General features: G+C 40.1%; 1 protein-coding gene across 1 annotated transcript in view; it reads right to left on the bottom strand.

The window, feature by feature from the left end:
- Positions 1-16,419, bottom strand: part of MAP7 (microtubule associated protein 7) — a 122,519-nt gene extending 106,100 nt beyond the window's left edge. Inside the window, exon 1 of the mRNA XM_075203157.1 lies at positions 16,302-16,419. Coding sequence (XP_075059258.1) covers positions 16,302-16,389 — 88 coding nt within the window. The 5' untranslated portion in view covers positions 16,390-16,419. The remainder of the gene's footprint in view (positions 1-16,301) is intronic.
- Between the last annotated feature and the right edge of the window lie 1,315 nt (positions 16,420-17,734).

Raw genomic sequence — 17,734 nt, 5'->3', positions numbered from 1 at the left:
ACTACTTTCACTGTATTCAGCAAATATTTAATTAGGGCATGCAGTGGATTGCTGCTGTTACAGGAGATTGCATTATTTAGTATATGCAGATAACTTTTCTTGGAATTAACTGTGTAGCTAACAAGAAACACCGAATGCAAAACTAAATATAGACAGCTAGAAACAAACAAAAAAATATCATCTAATGTATAATATTTGATTTTAGATATGTCTTGATGAATGACAGCTTATTTAACAGTAAATTATCAAAGACGACACGTTACAGTGCTTTGTGCTCAAAACAAGAGTGATCATAATTTTGGGTTGACCTTTTTCATAAAAGTTTACAGATGGAGGTTTGTAAAGAAATAAATCACCTGGTACTAATCATGGATATTTTAAATATGCTCACCATTAGCATTGAATGGTACTCATATCAGTTAATTATGACACATGGAGGAGGAGGGGCGGCAGTGAGACAGACATGGAGGAGGAGGGGGGGGGGGCGGCAGTGAGACAGACATGGAGGAGGAGGGGGGGGGGGGCGGCAGTGAGACAGACATGGAGGAGGAGGGGGGGGGGCGGCAGTGAGACAGACATGGAGGCGGGGGGCTCGGCAGTGAGACAGACATGGAGGCGGGGGGCTCGGCAGTGAGACAGACATGGAGGCGGGGGGCTCGGCAGTGAGACAGACATGGAGGCGGGGGGCTCGGCAGTGAGACAGACATGGAGGCGGGGGGCTCGGCAGTGAGACAGACATGGAGGCGGGGGGCTCGGCAGTGAGACAGACATGGAGGGAGCAATGGAAGAGATATGAGGTAGCAATAACATAGTGTTTCTCTCTCTTATGTGAATCAGGGGCGCACACAGGGGGAGTTTCTGGGTCTCCAGAAACCCCTCCCCTCCGCTAAAAAGTGCCCCTACATAGCGGCACTGTACTATATAGCAGTGGTGCGGTCAAAGAAGCGTCCATGGCGGTGCTGTATTGTATACAGCACCGCCATGGACGCTTCTTTGACAGCGCCGCGGCTGCTGTATAGTACAGTGCTGTAGAAACGGAGCTGCTCTCTCGCTTTTTTTTTTGGGTTGGGGGGGAACCCCTCCTTAAAAATCCTGCGTGCGCCCCTGTGAATGGTGACACTATGCCCTTAATTTTAGTTCATAACATTAGAACAAAAAAGAAGAGGGTTGTCCAACGCTCAGGGTGACAACACAAATGGATATAGATTAAGGTTCTTCTTTCTTTAAAACTACTGGACTGTGAATATTCTAATGGTTGGTTTGTGTACAGATGTTGGTAGCCCCCACACTGCAAAAGGTGAGTATACACAGGCAGCCAGAAATAAACAAAATAGAAGTGCTCACACTTGCATTACTATCATATCACAATACTAGCATTTTTTTTTAACAAACATACATTTGGTGGTAGCCTCCTATACCTTATACAAAACAGATGGCCTATAGCATATTCTGTATAATCTAGCAGAATATGTTAAATTGGGCTGTATAAAAGTGGACATCTTTGTTCATTCATACAGCTTGCAACAATGCCCATACAATTAATACACAAAACATATGAGAAAAAAATGGAAGCAGCTTGGTATACTGGTCAGATTAAGCATTCCTAAAAAAGTTTTCAGGCGACCACACGGTCAGAATTTTTCAATTTAGCAACAAATAAGTTACCAAAATAGATAAATCTAACCATTTGGCAGTTAGGCAAAGCAGCTGGGTACATTTGTGTCTATTAATGCGATTTGCCTATGTTGGCAAATACACTGCGATAGCAGCCACTAACTGACTGAATTTTTGGCTGAGAACAAATGGAATCAGGATGGATTTTAATAATTCTCAGCCATCTATGATGGTTAGTAAAGCTCTACGGAGGTAATTTAGGCCAACTTAGTCTAAATCAGCCAAACAAATGCCAATTTGTGTGCTCATCTTTAGATGTCTAAATCTTAAGAAGAAAAAGAACAAAAAAAAACACAGAGAGTGGAGTTTATAAATTAAACACAGCAAAATAATATTTAACATAAACTATCTTGTTTACTGCACAAATCTCCATAGATAAAAATCTATGTCCAATTTGGCTAAACAATTTAGCCAAATAGAGCAGGTTCCAAAATGACACATGCCAATAACACTCATCTTACAGATGTAACTACCAACATGAGGGATACTGATCCAACCAATTTCAATTGGCCGTCCCCGCTCTTCTCCTAGGTGTCAGGGACGGACACCTGTCTGTTCTCACTGACAGCGCCCTGCTGCCTAGCAACAGAACGCTCTTCCTGGTTCCGGGTACCTACGCTGCGCACATTTTCACATTAGGTCGCATAGCGACTAGAGACCTTTTACCTGCCCTGTGGTTGGTTGCATTTTGTCTGCCGAAAACCGCAGCACCAATCAAGGAGAGCTTCCCTGTATTTAAAGCTCCTTCAGACTGTATCTGGTGCCAGAGTATTGGTTCACCAACTCCAGCCTTTTGTTCCAGTTCCTGCATTGTGTTTTGGCTCTGACCTTTGGCTTGATCCCCGGACTACTCTCTCGTGTTATCCCTGGTACTGCTCCCGCCTGTCTGGTTTTGACCTCTGCCTTCCCTCTGACCATTCTCTGCATTATCCTTGTGTACTTTGCTCCTGTTTTGACTTCTGACCGGACCGTTCGACTATTCCTGTTCCACAACACTGCACTGGTGACTAATTTGGAGAACCGCGTCCTGCGCACCTCACGCAGCCAAGTCCATATCTCCTTGCGGGAGTCTCCGGTGAATACCGGTGGTGCGTTAGACTCCGCACCTCCTTGTTTAGTTGCGTCAATACCTGTCGGTAGTACTTCCTGCAGTCCTACCGTGACAAATCATTTTAGGGCCAAACTCTGCAATGTCCGATATTGTATTATGGCTAACATCAGTCTGAAACCACAATACAATATGTCACTCTGTTCTGTAACATCTCCGGTCTACAGATACATTAAATAAAAATAGATTTTTAAATTAATTGTGCTAAAAGACATATCAGAGGATCACAGTTTTATCAGCACTGCATACTATTAGTTTAGAAAGAATGAAAGGGCTGTCCACACAACATAAATATTCTGTACCATCATACGAGCCAACTTTCAAATTAAGGAGAGGTCAGGTGATAAGTATAGGAGAGGGGGTGGTACCAAAATTCATGGCATTGCATAGCGGGTGGTAGGGCTATATCTCATTTCCACCAAGACCTGGGAGGGCAAACTGTGCTGACATATTCTTTCCTGAGTATCAGCACAGTTCTGAAAAATTGCTTGCTGCCCTCTACCATATCAATGTAATGTCTGTCCAAAAAAAAAATCCTGGGATTGTCACATTCGGTATTTTACAATTTTCCACAACAAGCTTCTATGTTAGCATTATATGTTTTATTTCTTAGACACTACCTGCACTTGGCTGCAACATTTTATATTAAAGTATTAGCTAGATAAACCCTGATATCGGATACATGTCTGGAAACCAGATATGGAAAGCTTTGTTCTAACACTGAATAGTGGAGAAAAAGCACTGAAATTCATGGACAAAACAACCTCATTCTTATTTTGTTTAACCCTTATGAATGCAAATATAGAATAGTGCTGGTCTCAAAACTAAAGCTTCAGATTTTGTTAAAGTAAAAAAAAAAACAAAAGCAAAAAAACCACACACACCAAAAAAGCAATTCACTTTGTCAGTGACATTTGTACAGGCTGCTCTATGATGCAATACAATTGTATAACAAAATCTTAATAACTTGACTTAACAAATACTAAACATCAAAGAAAAAAAAGTAATAGGCAGTGACCAAGCATATAAGGCCACCATCTGTGGCCACCAAGGGCCAATTTGAATAAAATTAAGTGAGTTTCTCATCAGTTCTAATGGGGCTGCCACACATTCCCCTGAGAGGATGCAATTGAAAAGTTGTCAGTGAAAACGTCTACACCAAAACGGCCACTCAGAAGGTCGACAGTCAACATGTCTACCTAAATCAATAGATTTAAAACCTGCAACACATGACAAAAAACAAAACAAAAACAAAAATGTTAAAAATAACTAAAAAACAAAAAAACAAAAAACAGCGTGCCCCTTCAAACAGCTTAACAAACCCTAGTGCTGCCATCCTAGGTTGGTACTAGCAAAATTGGGGACACAAAAAGCATGGGGTACCCCCAATTTTACTATTATCAGCACTAGGCTTTGCCAGCCTGTGCTGGTGGCACTGTAGCAGGGAAATCCGCAGTGTAGTGTCCCCCTGCCATAATGCCAAACCAGCCCCAAGCTGGTCAGCAGGGACCTGGATTTCCCAGGGAGATCGAATGCGGACCCCTCTCACTGATTGAACTCAAGCCCTGAGTTCAAGCTGTCGGACTACTGCCGTAAGACCTCATTTGCGCCTGGAACACTTAGGAGCTAGTCATACATCGTGTATCAGGTTTTTTTTTTATTTTGCCAAGGATAACTGTCGACATTTCATACCCAATCCCCCTGAACTGCAGGTTACATTACTAAAGAGGTAATATACTGTGCACTCTTTTCTTAAATTCATAACAGGTAAAATTTATAAAGATTGGTGCAATTTTGTACATTTCCTACACCAATTTAAATAAAAATATTGTTAGCTCAACTGCTAATACACATATTTTCAGAAGCCATAAAACAATTATTACAGAACAATGTAAAGAATAGCTCCACACAAAACTAAAAATTCAGCTTTAGGTCGAGTTCCGCAAGTTCAACTTTGTCACACAATATTACTTTACTGGGGTCCAGCGTTCCACACAAATCATGGCAGATTTCTCCTATTGGTGGCGTGATGTCCACTGACACCACATTGAGGATTGAGGATATCATCGCCATATAATGGCAGACATCTGGGGACCTGCCAGACCCCAACTATGTAATATTGTATAACTTAAGAAATTCCATCCAAAATGGAAAATCCAGTTTTTAGTAGAATTAGCTTTTGTAAGGATGTAGACCATATTTCATTAAAAATTGCAATATTGACTGAGAACCTGAAACTACAGTGAAGAGAGTCACATACAATCCCAAAACACCAGTTAGACACGACTGCCATGGATTATATAGGGACACTTACAAAACATATAGCACCCTGCTCACTTGTATGTCAGGATAATGGAAACATAACAATTGTGATGTTTGTGGCTCTTTAACAAGGACACCCAATACATTTCTACCACAGTCTACATTGACTACAAATAAATCCTTGTCTTGATTTGTAGGAGGAAATGGGAGTATAATGTGGCAATTTAGGTATTCTACCTCCGTATTTATGAGTCACTCATATAATTAATGCTGTAAATATGTCATTCAAAACCCTTGCCCTTAAAGGTAAACAACCTATATTTTAAAAATAGAACAGACTGTTTTTATTGTTCTAAAAACGTCCCTTATAGTGAAAGCCAAAGACTACAGTGGAACAGAGTTCTACTGTGGCTAAATGATGGAAAAGCATAATGCCTTCTTCAATTGAACAACAAATTTATCAGATGTAAAAATATACTTGTGTAATTGTACTTGCCGACACAATAGTACTACATTCAAAATATATCAGAACAATGTATGTAGATCAGTATAATGTTTAAACTCACCGATTTTAAGAGACATTTTTGATTTTGAAGCATGATGGAAAGTAATTGCAGACACCGACTGCATGGTGACCATAGTGCACTTAGGGTCAATAGTATTTTTGTTTGTCACTGGTAAAAAAATATAACAGAGCACCTAGCCCTGTGTCAACCAATTAATAATGTATCCAAGACAAGTCAGACTTGAAGCATTTAAACAGAACACCTCTATCACTGTTACTCTCTCGTTCTCAAAAAACTGGCCACATATTTGCAGATTTAGCTATCCAGTTTGATCATTTTTACCAAAAGACGTCCCTGTTACACACGGTGCATGGCCCAAGTGCCAGATGAAGTTACAACTGGCAGAGAGGAAAATAATGTCACTTGATTACCTCCACCCGCATGATAGCGCCAATCATCAGCTGGGCCATAAGTGTGTGTTAGTCTGCCTGGTCCCTGAACAGTCATACGGGTGGCTCTATATGTGCAGGGAAACTGTTTATAGATCTGGCAGTTCGGCAGTCAGGCCAAACAGCAGGATCACAATTTGTTTGGGTAACCTAAAGAGGTGCCCTTCCTCAGTGGAGTCAACCTACAGCTCAGTTATTTAAAAAGGTTTGACCAGTTTAAACAACCCGCTCTTATTCAATCCTGCCCCACACATATATCAATTAGGCTCTTGGCTTTTGATTTAATCAGTCCATACATATTCCATAGTGTTCATTGGAATACATTTGGAGACAACTTTCAGTGTGATTGTTTACTCAGCAGCGTCAACCACGTCATTGTACTATTCACATAGAAATGGCAGCAGGCACTGAGCATCTTCTAAGTGATTATAGTAGGCGTAGGGATGGGTGTTTCAACATTCAAATGAAAAAGAAAAAAATAACAGTATAGTTCACCTTCCTCTAGAAAACAATAGTGATGGTCAGTTTAGATTTGCCACAATATTAGCCATGAACTGTTAATGGGTAGGGCATTATGAAATGTCTCTAGCAGTTAAACGTAGGTGGATTTGGATGTGTATACTCAATGACTGTCATGAGACAGACAGGTTGGAAGGAAACAAGCGCATGTTTAACTTGTTTAGATCTTGCAGGTAAAAAAAAGAATTAGGAGGGGTTAGTGTTAAACCTACACGTCTGTGTGACACACCCAGATCCTCCCCGCCTTTGGAAGATGCCAAAACAGTTCAGCTCACTCCTTCATAAACAGAGGACAGAAAACACTGTGTTGGAGCCACACCTTTGCCCTGAAATCTCCTATTACAACCAATGGTGTTTACAGTAACCTGAATACCCATCTTGCCTTTAAGCTGCTTGCTCTCATTGTACACCATCACCTTTATTTCAGCGACAGTGGTATTTCTACTGAGCTATGTAATTTAAATAAAAAGCTTTCCAAAGCAGAAAAAATAACCGCTGGGTTAAACACTCAGAAAAGGCTGGCAAAGTCACTTATTATGTCTGTCGTGAAACACTATGATGAACAGAAACCAGACACATAAATAGCAGCTTCTCAACCTAACATAGTCAGCACCTTGGTCACGGAGTAAAAAGCTAGCAATTATCTTGTATCTTCCACAGTAAATATTCACAAAACAATTAGAGCATCCATTCAAGTTTTGACTACCCATAATAATGTAGCCCCCACCATATTACCTGTACACAGCTTCCCAAACCATTGTATCTGACAGCGGAGAGGGGTCAGCACTGGAAGACACAATGGTCATAACTCCAGTCCAATCAGATGCTGCATATACAACTACAGTGACAGTTTACTACACTTTACCCTCCAACGGTCATGACTTTTGTGGGAAAGTGCTGTTTTGTGGTAGAACGGGTGGGGTTTTGTAATTGTGGGGCGGAACTTCACATTTGGGAATCAAAGTTTGGGCTGATAAGGGAGTGGTATTGAAGCATTGGTGACTTGATCTAAAATGTCCGAATTTCCAAATCAGGAATGTTGAGAGGAATGCCACCTACTCAGGGAAAATTACAGCCAATGGTGGCACAGTGGTTAGCATTGATGCCCCAGAGCACTGGGGTTTACTGGTCCAGACAAGGGCACTATCTGCATCAAGTTTTTTTATATTCTCTACATGTTTGTGTGGGATTCTGTCATGTGTTTCGTTTTCCTCCAACCAATTAGGAAACATACTGGTAGGTTAATTGGCTTCAGATACAATTAACCTGTGTGTGTTAGATTACATTAGAGTAGAAACTAATGGGAACGATTAAACATTATCTGTAAAGCTCTATGTAATAATAATAATAACAACAACAACAATAACAATAATAATATTATTATGAACAACAACAATTATCTAAATATGTCCAAAAATGTACAAAGCTAAGTTCATTAAGAGAGAACATAAAATATTATGTAGAGAAAAGATAATTTTTAGTTATTTTGGTCAAAGAGAAAATTAGAATATTATAAACAAATATACAAATAATGCCTATACTACATATAAACAGTAAATAGAGCATGTATTGCAATATACACAAAGCACTATGTAATGTAGAACATAAAGGTCGTTTGTGCAAGGGATCAGATCATCAATGGATCTAAAATTTAGTGATCGCTTTGCCTGATGCTAGCCAGACATGGTGATATCGGCAGCCTTAAAGGGTCAATTAGATGGATCTCGCAGTGTGTGACCCTTAAGGACCACTGTATATAATAAAGTTATTTGAAATGATTATACTCACTAACAGGCATAAATGAGTAAATGTGCTTTGGAGATGGTCACTATCAGTGTGTGTGTGTGTGTGTGTGTGTGTGTGTGTGTGTGTGTGTGTGATCATCTACAGACAGTACTGACATGCCACAGTTATGTTGCAAGTGGTTTGACTGCTGTGCCAAGAATTAGGATTGGCTGTGTGAGGCTGCACCAAGACAACCAGAAATTCTATAGTACGCAACTTGTTGATATCATTTACAATCAGAGGCCAGGAGGTCTCCCTGTGGAGGCTAAGTTAAGTCTAACATCCATACACACTATTTGAACCAGGTGCCTGGCATTTTTCTGTAAACAATGGGGTGGGTTTAAAACCAGTCCAGCCTGAGTGGGAAAGAAGTCATGAATTACAAGCAATCCCAATTACTATGCACAAAAGCTTGGGAATAGCCAAAAGTCATGTAATAAATACCTAGAGTATCAGAGTCACTATAAGTAATCCACAAGAGGTTTTATACACACTGATTTGACGAGTAATAAAGCTTGGTACACACTACAGATTTTTCATCCAATAATCCACTCGTTCGAAAGTCAGGTCAGTGTGTGTAGTGACACGATGGTCGAAAGTCTTCCGAAATGGTCAATTGTCGCCCCACTTAGTTGGTCGTACCTTTCAATATTTTCGTTCCTTTCCATCTTGTAGTGTGTTTAAATTTATGATCGATCCACGATAATCCTCCCATACCTCCTCGAGCTGGGGCTCCGTTGGGGACGTGTATATGGAAATTTTAGATGCCTGTACCTGTCCCACGTGGTGCGGTGTCCGCACATCACTGGCTTGTTAATTAGATGATTGTAACGGAATAGCAATAGCCTATTGCATTAATGCGCCTAGCACATGGCAGCCAGTTTAATAAAGTGTAGTGTTATACCAAAACAACGTTTTATTGTGTATTTCCTAGGTCTGACTTATTAATTAGGTCCCTGTGTATGTAATCTATAGATCAAGCAATCGGACCATCGATCGGATGATAAATCGATCAGCATAATAACTTGGTGGAAAATTAGGCAGTGTGTACCCAGCTTAACTACATTTATCTCCTTCTGTACAAAGGCTAGTAACACTCTTGTCTTGCTTTTTGATTTATGTCTGATAGAAATGACAATAAAGAGTGTCCCTGCCTCTATGTACAGCAAGAAGCATGATGCCAAATAAATATATACGGAAACACAGCTCCTCCAAGCTGACGGCTAACCACAAGAGCACCTATGTAGCTCTTCTATAGGACCAGTAAAGGAGTTTGATTAATGACCGACTCTTTCGATTTCTATAATAAGTAAATCTTTCATGTTTCCACCTTCCACATTCTCTCCTCATTCCAACTATAACTGCAACACTGGTAGCCACACAAGAATGTCAGTTGCCAATGGCTGCTTTAAGATTGGTGGATAATAATGTTTCTTCCTTCAAGTAACCACACACACTTTTCCCACCTGCAGAACTACTATTGTTACTCTGCTACCTTCTGTATCAACTGTTCACCATGACCTGTCAGATTGTAAGCTCATCTTTTCCTTTGGCTTCATGTCTTTGTATGTAATTTGTATTATGAGCCTCTAAATGTAAAGCGCTGGATAATATGTTGGTGCTTTGTAAATAAAAATATATAATATTGCTGGTAGAGATATACAAATGCGTGAGACATACCACTACTTTAACTACCTGTATATTACCTGATCACAGTTATCTCTAATTCAGAACTAGAGAAGCCACACGTTATTAAAATCTAACTCATAATCCCTCACCCATTTAGATTCCACAAACCATATGTACGAATGACAAATACAGTGGTTTTTGGCCGTCACAACTTCAATTAATATATTACAGTACAGTTTTTCTAGGGGTATGACATTGTCATAGCATAATTTCCAATAATTGAAAGCATAGGATTGTTCATTATGTTTTACATTATACTGCCTAAATAATGGCCATAATAGACCAGCCTATGCTCCATTCATAAAGCTCCAGCCCACTCCCCCATGTCATGATTAATGCAATTAAAAACAAAATTACTACAGAGTAGATTAAAAATGAATATTAGAAAATAAGGGGCTGAAGCAGGATTGGACATAAACCCATCTGACCAGCATTATTTAGGAAAATGTACACTGCACATGCTCAAACAGAGCGCACGGACATGTGTCCATCTGACACTTCTTACAGCTGGAGAAGCAGAATGGTGGAGAGAAGGGGCGTTCTAACATAAAACACGTGGCAGGAGCAAACACACGCTGATGATGACTATGACGGTCACCAGATAGCCGTTTCCGATTGGCTGATTGTGAAGCCAATAAGTGATTTCTTCATTGATCCTGCATATATTATAGGATTTTGTTGTCATATTTTAAAAATATTGCTCAACTATAATATCCTGCCCTTCTGTAATATCTATATATCTATATACTATAATATCCCAGCTTTACCCTCACAAAGTGTCACAAATCACTTCAAGCTATGCCATCACAGTGCTAACCCCTTTGTGAAATCTCCGCACCCCTAAACTGCGCTGCCACAGAATCCTGATTCTACTACAAATGTATTAAAATTGACACTAACTTTATTTCCAATTCTCCTCCCCATGCTGCCCCCTCTACCCCACAGGTACCCTGGCATACATTCTATTAAGCTACAAATGTTTGTATGTTCTCCCCGTGTTTGTGTGGGTTTCCTCCGGGTGCTTTGGTTTCCTCCCACACTCCAGAAACATACTAGTAGGTTAATGGCAGCAGCCAGATAAATTGACCTTGATCTCTCTTGGGGGGGGAAGTGTGTGTATGTCTGTTGGGGAATTTAGACTGTAAGCTCCAATGGGGCAGGGACTGATGTGAGTGAGTTCTCTGTACAGCACTGCGGAATTAGTGCCGCTACATAAATAAATGGTGATGATGAATGTCAGCTTTCAAACATAAGTGTGAAAAACACTGCTTATACAAACAGTACGCAGTGTAAAGGAAAGGTTTCAAGTTCTGATTTATCGTTCCTGCACACTATTGTCTGACTTCAGACAGGGACATGAAAGATGTTAGGACTTAGTCACTGTGTACTGCTTAATCTGTTTACCTATTCTTGTGCTAATATGTAAAGTTTGGAAAGTGGTAATTCTCACAAGGAAATTTTGTGCAGTAGAATATCAGAGACTAAAAAAGAAACACAAACAAAAAGCCTGCCTGCAGGGACCAGGATAATCTTGCATCCCATCAAATGTTATGTTTCTAGCAGTGGCTATATAGTGGTGGTATAGATGAGGGACCTTACATGCTCTCCTGGCTTTCTTTGTGATCACCACAAACAAGCCCTCCATCAGTCCACACTGTTTCCACCTCTGAGTTCTTAGTCATTATACATATGAGCACCCAGCACTTATGCAGGATGTAGTTGCGTTACTTGGGGAGGGGGGGTCCCCACACAAACCTCTTTAACCCTATGCTGAGCATATTATGGCTGGTCAAATTCCAACATCAATATCAGTAATTTGTTTATGCAGTACCCACACAAATTTTACCTTGTTTTGTTTTTCAGAGAAATGTCATTAGAGAAGCACAAAAAATGTATTTTGATTATTAAAATTGCAAGAAATTCGGTACAGTTGGTAGAACTTCACTGACTCTGAGATGTATAAAGCTGGGTACACACTTTTAATCCAATAATCGGCTAAATCAGCCGACATACGACCAAAAGTCAGGTCAGTGTGTGCAGTGACGCGATGGTCGAAAGTCTGCCCAAATGAATGATTATCGCCTCATTTGGTTGGTCGTACCGTTTAATATTTTCATTCCAATCTCGTTTCCGCTGTGTAGTGTGTATAAACTTCCGACCAATCCACAACAGTGAGTACGAAATTAGTCATTGCTCACGACAACATGGCTGTAAAAAGTCACTAAAGGGACGTCCGCTCTTCCCTTTATCGTCCTAAACAAGGCTAGTGTGTATGCAGTCCATGGACCGAGCGATCGGACCATCGATCGCATGTAAAATCGCTTGGCATAAAAAGTTGGTTGAAATTTCTGTAGTGTGTACCCAGTTTAAGTCCGTACAAATTTCTTTATCTTAAATTGTTTGATTATTAAATGTGCTTAAGTCTATGTTAGACCCTTGAACTATGCTGCTTTGGCATTGAATCCAGAGCTAACAAATTCATCTCTTCTCCCTTACATTTTACTACCACTTATGTATGCCCAAATGCTTTTAGAATTTATGATAGGTAGTTTATATCCTGCTGTAACCGACTTTGAATTATCTTCATTACCTGGAGTTCACTGGGGTTCCAGCTAATAGGCGATAAATTGTTTTCAAAGTTGAATTATTAATTCTAAACTTCTAAGCATCATTCAATCTTTAGATACTATTTTGTATGCTATTTTGTTACCATTGAATGTGATGTCTTTTTCATGGTATACACTTATTATTATGATTGCGTTGTATATGCTACATAAATGGCTTTCAATAAAAAGTTATTTTAAAAACAAATTGCAAGAAAGTCAAATAAAAGAACATGTGTGTGTTGTTTTCTAAACACCAACAAGAAATAGCTTGTGGTTCTTGCTTTGGCATCAATTCACCTTTCCAAAACAGCAAAGAGCAGGATTCCACACATAGGTTTTCATAATAAAATCTGCACTTGCAAATGATGAATCAATTTTTTTGCTACTATCTGAAATCAAAGACATAACACATTTAGGAATAATATGGATAGACCAACAAGGCATAGAAATTTAAAAACATAGACAACCTACTGCATCATATGACAGTAGTCTGAGTTTATTGAAGCCAGAATGGGAGAGATCTGGGCAATACAACCCTCACCTCTTGACTTCTTAACCCCTGAGTTAATTGATGCTAGGATGGGGGTGTATGATTTTGACTACTTTGAATCCCATTGGAGCTAAGGACAATTGTGATTCGTCCTTAGCTCTTTAGTGCTATAAGTAGAGGACCAGTGCAACTTGTCCTTAGCTCTGAAGGGGTTAAAAACAGACAAATGGCATCCATAGATACGATCAATCGCTGGTTCACATTTTTTAGTAGCCAAGGTAAACAGGATTTGTCCAGCTCTAAGACGAACATACATATATTGCTTTGAATTAGTATTTACCACAAAACAGTTTTTATGACTCCTGTATACGAGAAAAGTCCTGCATTTAAGAGAAGGCGATATAGAATTTTAGCACTCATCCACAAAGTATTGTGTATGACGTGAAATAAAAATAAATGGTCAAAAAGTTATGTAACATAAAAACTATTCATATCTGATGTAACTGGATAACCACTGCTAACCACTTAGCATGGTGGCTAAGTGGTTAGCACTTCTGTCTTACAGTACTGGGGTCATGAGTTCAATTCCCGACCATAGCCTTATCTGTGAAGAATTTGTATGTTCTCCCCGTGTTTGCGTGAGTTTCCTCCAGGTGCTCTGGTTTCCTCCTACACTCCAAAACATACTGGTAGGTTAATTGGCTGCTAACAAAATTGACCCTAGTGTGTATATGTGTACGTTAGGGAATTTAGACTGTAAGCTCCAATGGGGCAGGGACTGATGTGAGTGAGTTCTCTGTACAGTGCTGCTGACTTAGTGGTGCAATATAAATAAATGGCAATAATAATAACTGGAAGTTATTGTTAAATTTTCCCAGGTGCAATACATTGCCTCAAAACTCACACAATGTGTAAGCAATTAGCAGTCATGGGATGTTACATTTTATGAAACTAGAAGTACCCCTCTCTCTGCAAGGTCCTACAACATGGAAGAGACATTAAAGTGAAGAAGAAAGAACATTCTGAACACGTCAGTGATATGATTACAGAGAAGCACAAATCTGGGAAAGTTTGGAAGACTGTAGCAATGGTACTGAACATCTCTGGGAGATCAGTACAGTCTATTGGACAGCAGTGGAATAAGAATGAAACTACAGACACACTGCCTAGGCAGGGCCCCCACCTAAACTTAGTTGCCAGAAAACAATATGCTACTTCTAAGCCATCTGGGACATTGAACAAGCTACATAAACCAGTTGCTGTAATTGAAAATAATGTACAATCATCCATAATAAGGCATACCAACAAATAGGCCTCTACGGGAACATAGCATCACAATGAAGAAACACTGCCTGAAATAAATCAGATCTTTGCCCGCAAAACACCATGTAAGATGCTGTAGAGATGTGGAATATAGTCTTGTGATCTGACTGGGTAAGTTTGGGACTTTTTGGCCTGAGTGCTAAGAAGCGTATCAATAACTGTACACAAGCCAAGGTAATCTATGGTGGTGGAAGCATCATAGACTTCAGTGGCAACAACTAACAATCTTGTCAGGATGGATGGGAAAATGAATCGTGCACAAGGCAAACAAATCCTGGATAGAAACCTGCTACCTTTTGGACGAAGCTCAAACTGTGGAGGAAGTTTGTCTTTCAACAAGAAAATGATCCAAATTACACAGCAATCCCACTGAAAATTGCCATCTGTCACTCCCCTACTAACCTGACTGGGCATCAGTAATTTTACAAGGAATGGGCAAATATTACTCCATCTTTGTGTTCAAAGTTAGTAGAGACTTAACCTACTGGACGTAATATCAGAGTCACAATAATCTTGAATCTTCATTTCATATTTACTTATGTCAGAGGCTACGAGATGTGATTATTGTTGCTACAGACAAGTTAAACATGATTAAATAATTTCATAGATACAATCGCTTACATTAACAACATGTTTACATTCATAAATAAGAGGAGTTTTGTACATTAATAAGCTTTCAAAGCTTTTCCTTACATGGGGAAGGGCTCTAAAGAGTGCATTTTATACAACCAATGAACTTACATATTTGAAAACATTATAAAAACATTTCCAGGTGCAGTGTGTGCAGTGCCGGATTAAGGGAATGGAGGCCCCTGGGCTAAGGGGGCCTCTATTCCCCCGTGATCCGAGCTGCCCACACTTCCCCCCTCGGCACTTACCTCCTTCCCCGGCGCGCTGTACGCTCATTACTGAGGAGATCTCGAGAGAGTGAGACTCATGAGATCTCCTCAGTAAGGAGAATACAGCGCACCGGGGAAGGACCGCAGTGAAAGTGCTCAGCAGCACTGATCACGCCAGGGACGCCCCCACCCCCGACCGATCAATACTGCTGCTGAGCACTTTCAAGGGCCCCCTGGATGCCATAGGCCCCTGGGCTGTAGCCCAGTTAGCCCTATGGTTAATCCGGCCCTGAGTGTGTGCATGAACAGGTGTATGGTAACATTTTACACATGTTGCAGTCTCAGAGACATTAGTGAACTATAATTCCCATCAAGAGAAGACATGTTTACTGAACTTCATTATGTGATTTCTTGTGTCTTTTACATACATCTGTTCCACAGACATTAACATATAGTCTACTCCATAAAAGTATATAGTTGCAATTGCTTTAAATAGATTAAGCTTATGTAGACTAGGTCAGGATTAATAAAAGAGACAATTATTTAAAACCTGGGTCAGTCTCTGGAAAAATGAGGGACAGAGAGCTACTATGACCCTATTTTGTGGATCTGTTGGCAGATTGCCATGAATAGCTCAAACAGCTAATGCCACAAGTGAGGCGTCTCTAAAATACATAAAATTCACATTAAGTGGGTGAGTCACTCATACAGGATTCTCACACTGAGATGACATATCCTGGTGCATGGACAACAGTAAATAGAAAGCTCTCTACTCAATCTTGGTAACAGACTTTGGTACAAAATATGATCATAAGTGTAATAAATTATATTTCCATTTACACAACAACTACATCAACGCCAACCGTTGTAATGATTTATAGTATATTGCTCAGTAACTGAAATTCTAAAACAGGATTACTGACCCCATGATATGCATCACATGAAAACAGGTGTCGTGACCATGTCTGCCTGCCCCATATAAGTATGCAGAGGAATGGTCACGTTAGAACACGCGCCTCCACTCCACCTAGGTGTGCACTGGCTGTCTCACCTGCTGGTTGGGGGTTCATATTGACTGTCTCTCTTTCTGACTCTGTGTGATCCCCTTGCTCCGCTTGCATTTGCTGTCTCTCCGCCATGTCTAGGCTGACGTCACCCAGGAGAATCAGCACCTCCCCACCCGGGACTCCCCAGTCACCATCAGAGCTGGACAGGTGAGTTCCACGCGTGTGAATTCCTGTAGTGCCACGCCACCTGCAGGTGCAGTGAGGGCATTGCAGGATGCAAGGTGCAACTGATAGGAAAGAGAGAGAGACGGGAGGATAGACGAACATAGAACCGCAGCTACAATGGAAAAGATGAGATGCAGGACACTGACATCATATACAAATATATTTAATAAGCAAGGACTGGAGGAGAGACACATAGCGTGAGGGACAGGGTTACTAACTTGCAAACGTGCTTATTAACACTTTCTGAACAACTTGTAGACATTTTCTGTCTGCAAGAAAAAGAGGATCAGGGATTGTAAGACAGGAGTATCCAAGCCTACAGGGTTTCATAATCATTGGTCTGGTACTTCTGTAGTGTGATCAGTAGAGTAGTATGTGGAAGATGTCAGATTTTTATTGACCTGTATTTTTTTTTTGTTACGGGGGAAAACTGCATTACATTTTACAGCCTGTCAGTAAATTTACTGATGGTTTGCAGTAGGCATTACAGGTGTCTAAGCAGACGTATTTTAATAAAAGAGACAAGACAGGAGATTTTTTTAAACCCATATTAAATACATAACGTTGCAAATACATACGGTATAAAACATTTCTAGGAGTACCAATTGTCCAAGTGAACTAATGTAAATAAATACAGTATTAAAGATAGTAAGGGAACGATGTGAGCATTTCAATAGTTAAAACTAGGAGGGACTGGAAATTCATTATGAAAATACAAGGAATGGGGGAAATATAGAGGAGGTCTGGCAGCAAAGACTGAAGCTGAACAAAGGATTGCAGCTGTCTAATCACAACATACCACAAGGTGCTATAACAGTGTTAGCTAACCTGTGACACTCCAGGTGTTGTGAAACTACAAGTTCCAGCATACCCTACCAGCAATAAGCTGCTATATATTGGCAAAGCATGCTGGGACTTGTAGTTTCACAAACCAATGGAGTGTCACAGGTTAGCCAACACTGTGCTATAACAATAACATAGTACACCATTAAATGTTACTTAACATTCTAACAAAGGAGAAAAAGCAGTGGCACAAAAAACAAGGTTAAGACAATGGGTCTAGGTGGCATCCACTTACCTGTGCTAAAGGAGCTTGATTTAGGAATTAGAATTTGTTTTATTAATGGACTCCCTCATAACCTGGTCAGTGCCACAAAATTGGTTTATTTATTTATTTTTAAAGTGAACATAATTATAGATCTGTGAGCCTAACCTCTGTTGTTGGTAAACTTGTGTTATTTATTTAATTGAT

This window comes from Mixophyes fleayi, chromosome 3 (assembly GCF_038048845.1).
Source record: "Mixophyes fleayi isolate aMixFle1 chromosome 3, aMixFle1.hap1, whole genome shotgun sequence".
In the NCBI taxonomy this organism is placed as follows: domain Eukaryota; kingdom Metazoa; phylum Chordata; class Amphibia; order Anura; family Limnodynastidae; genus Mixophyes; species Mixophyes fleayi.
This window is presented reverse-complemented; position numbering and strand designations above follow the sequence as displayed.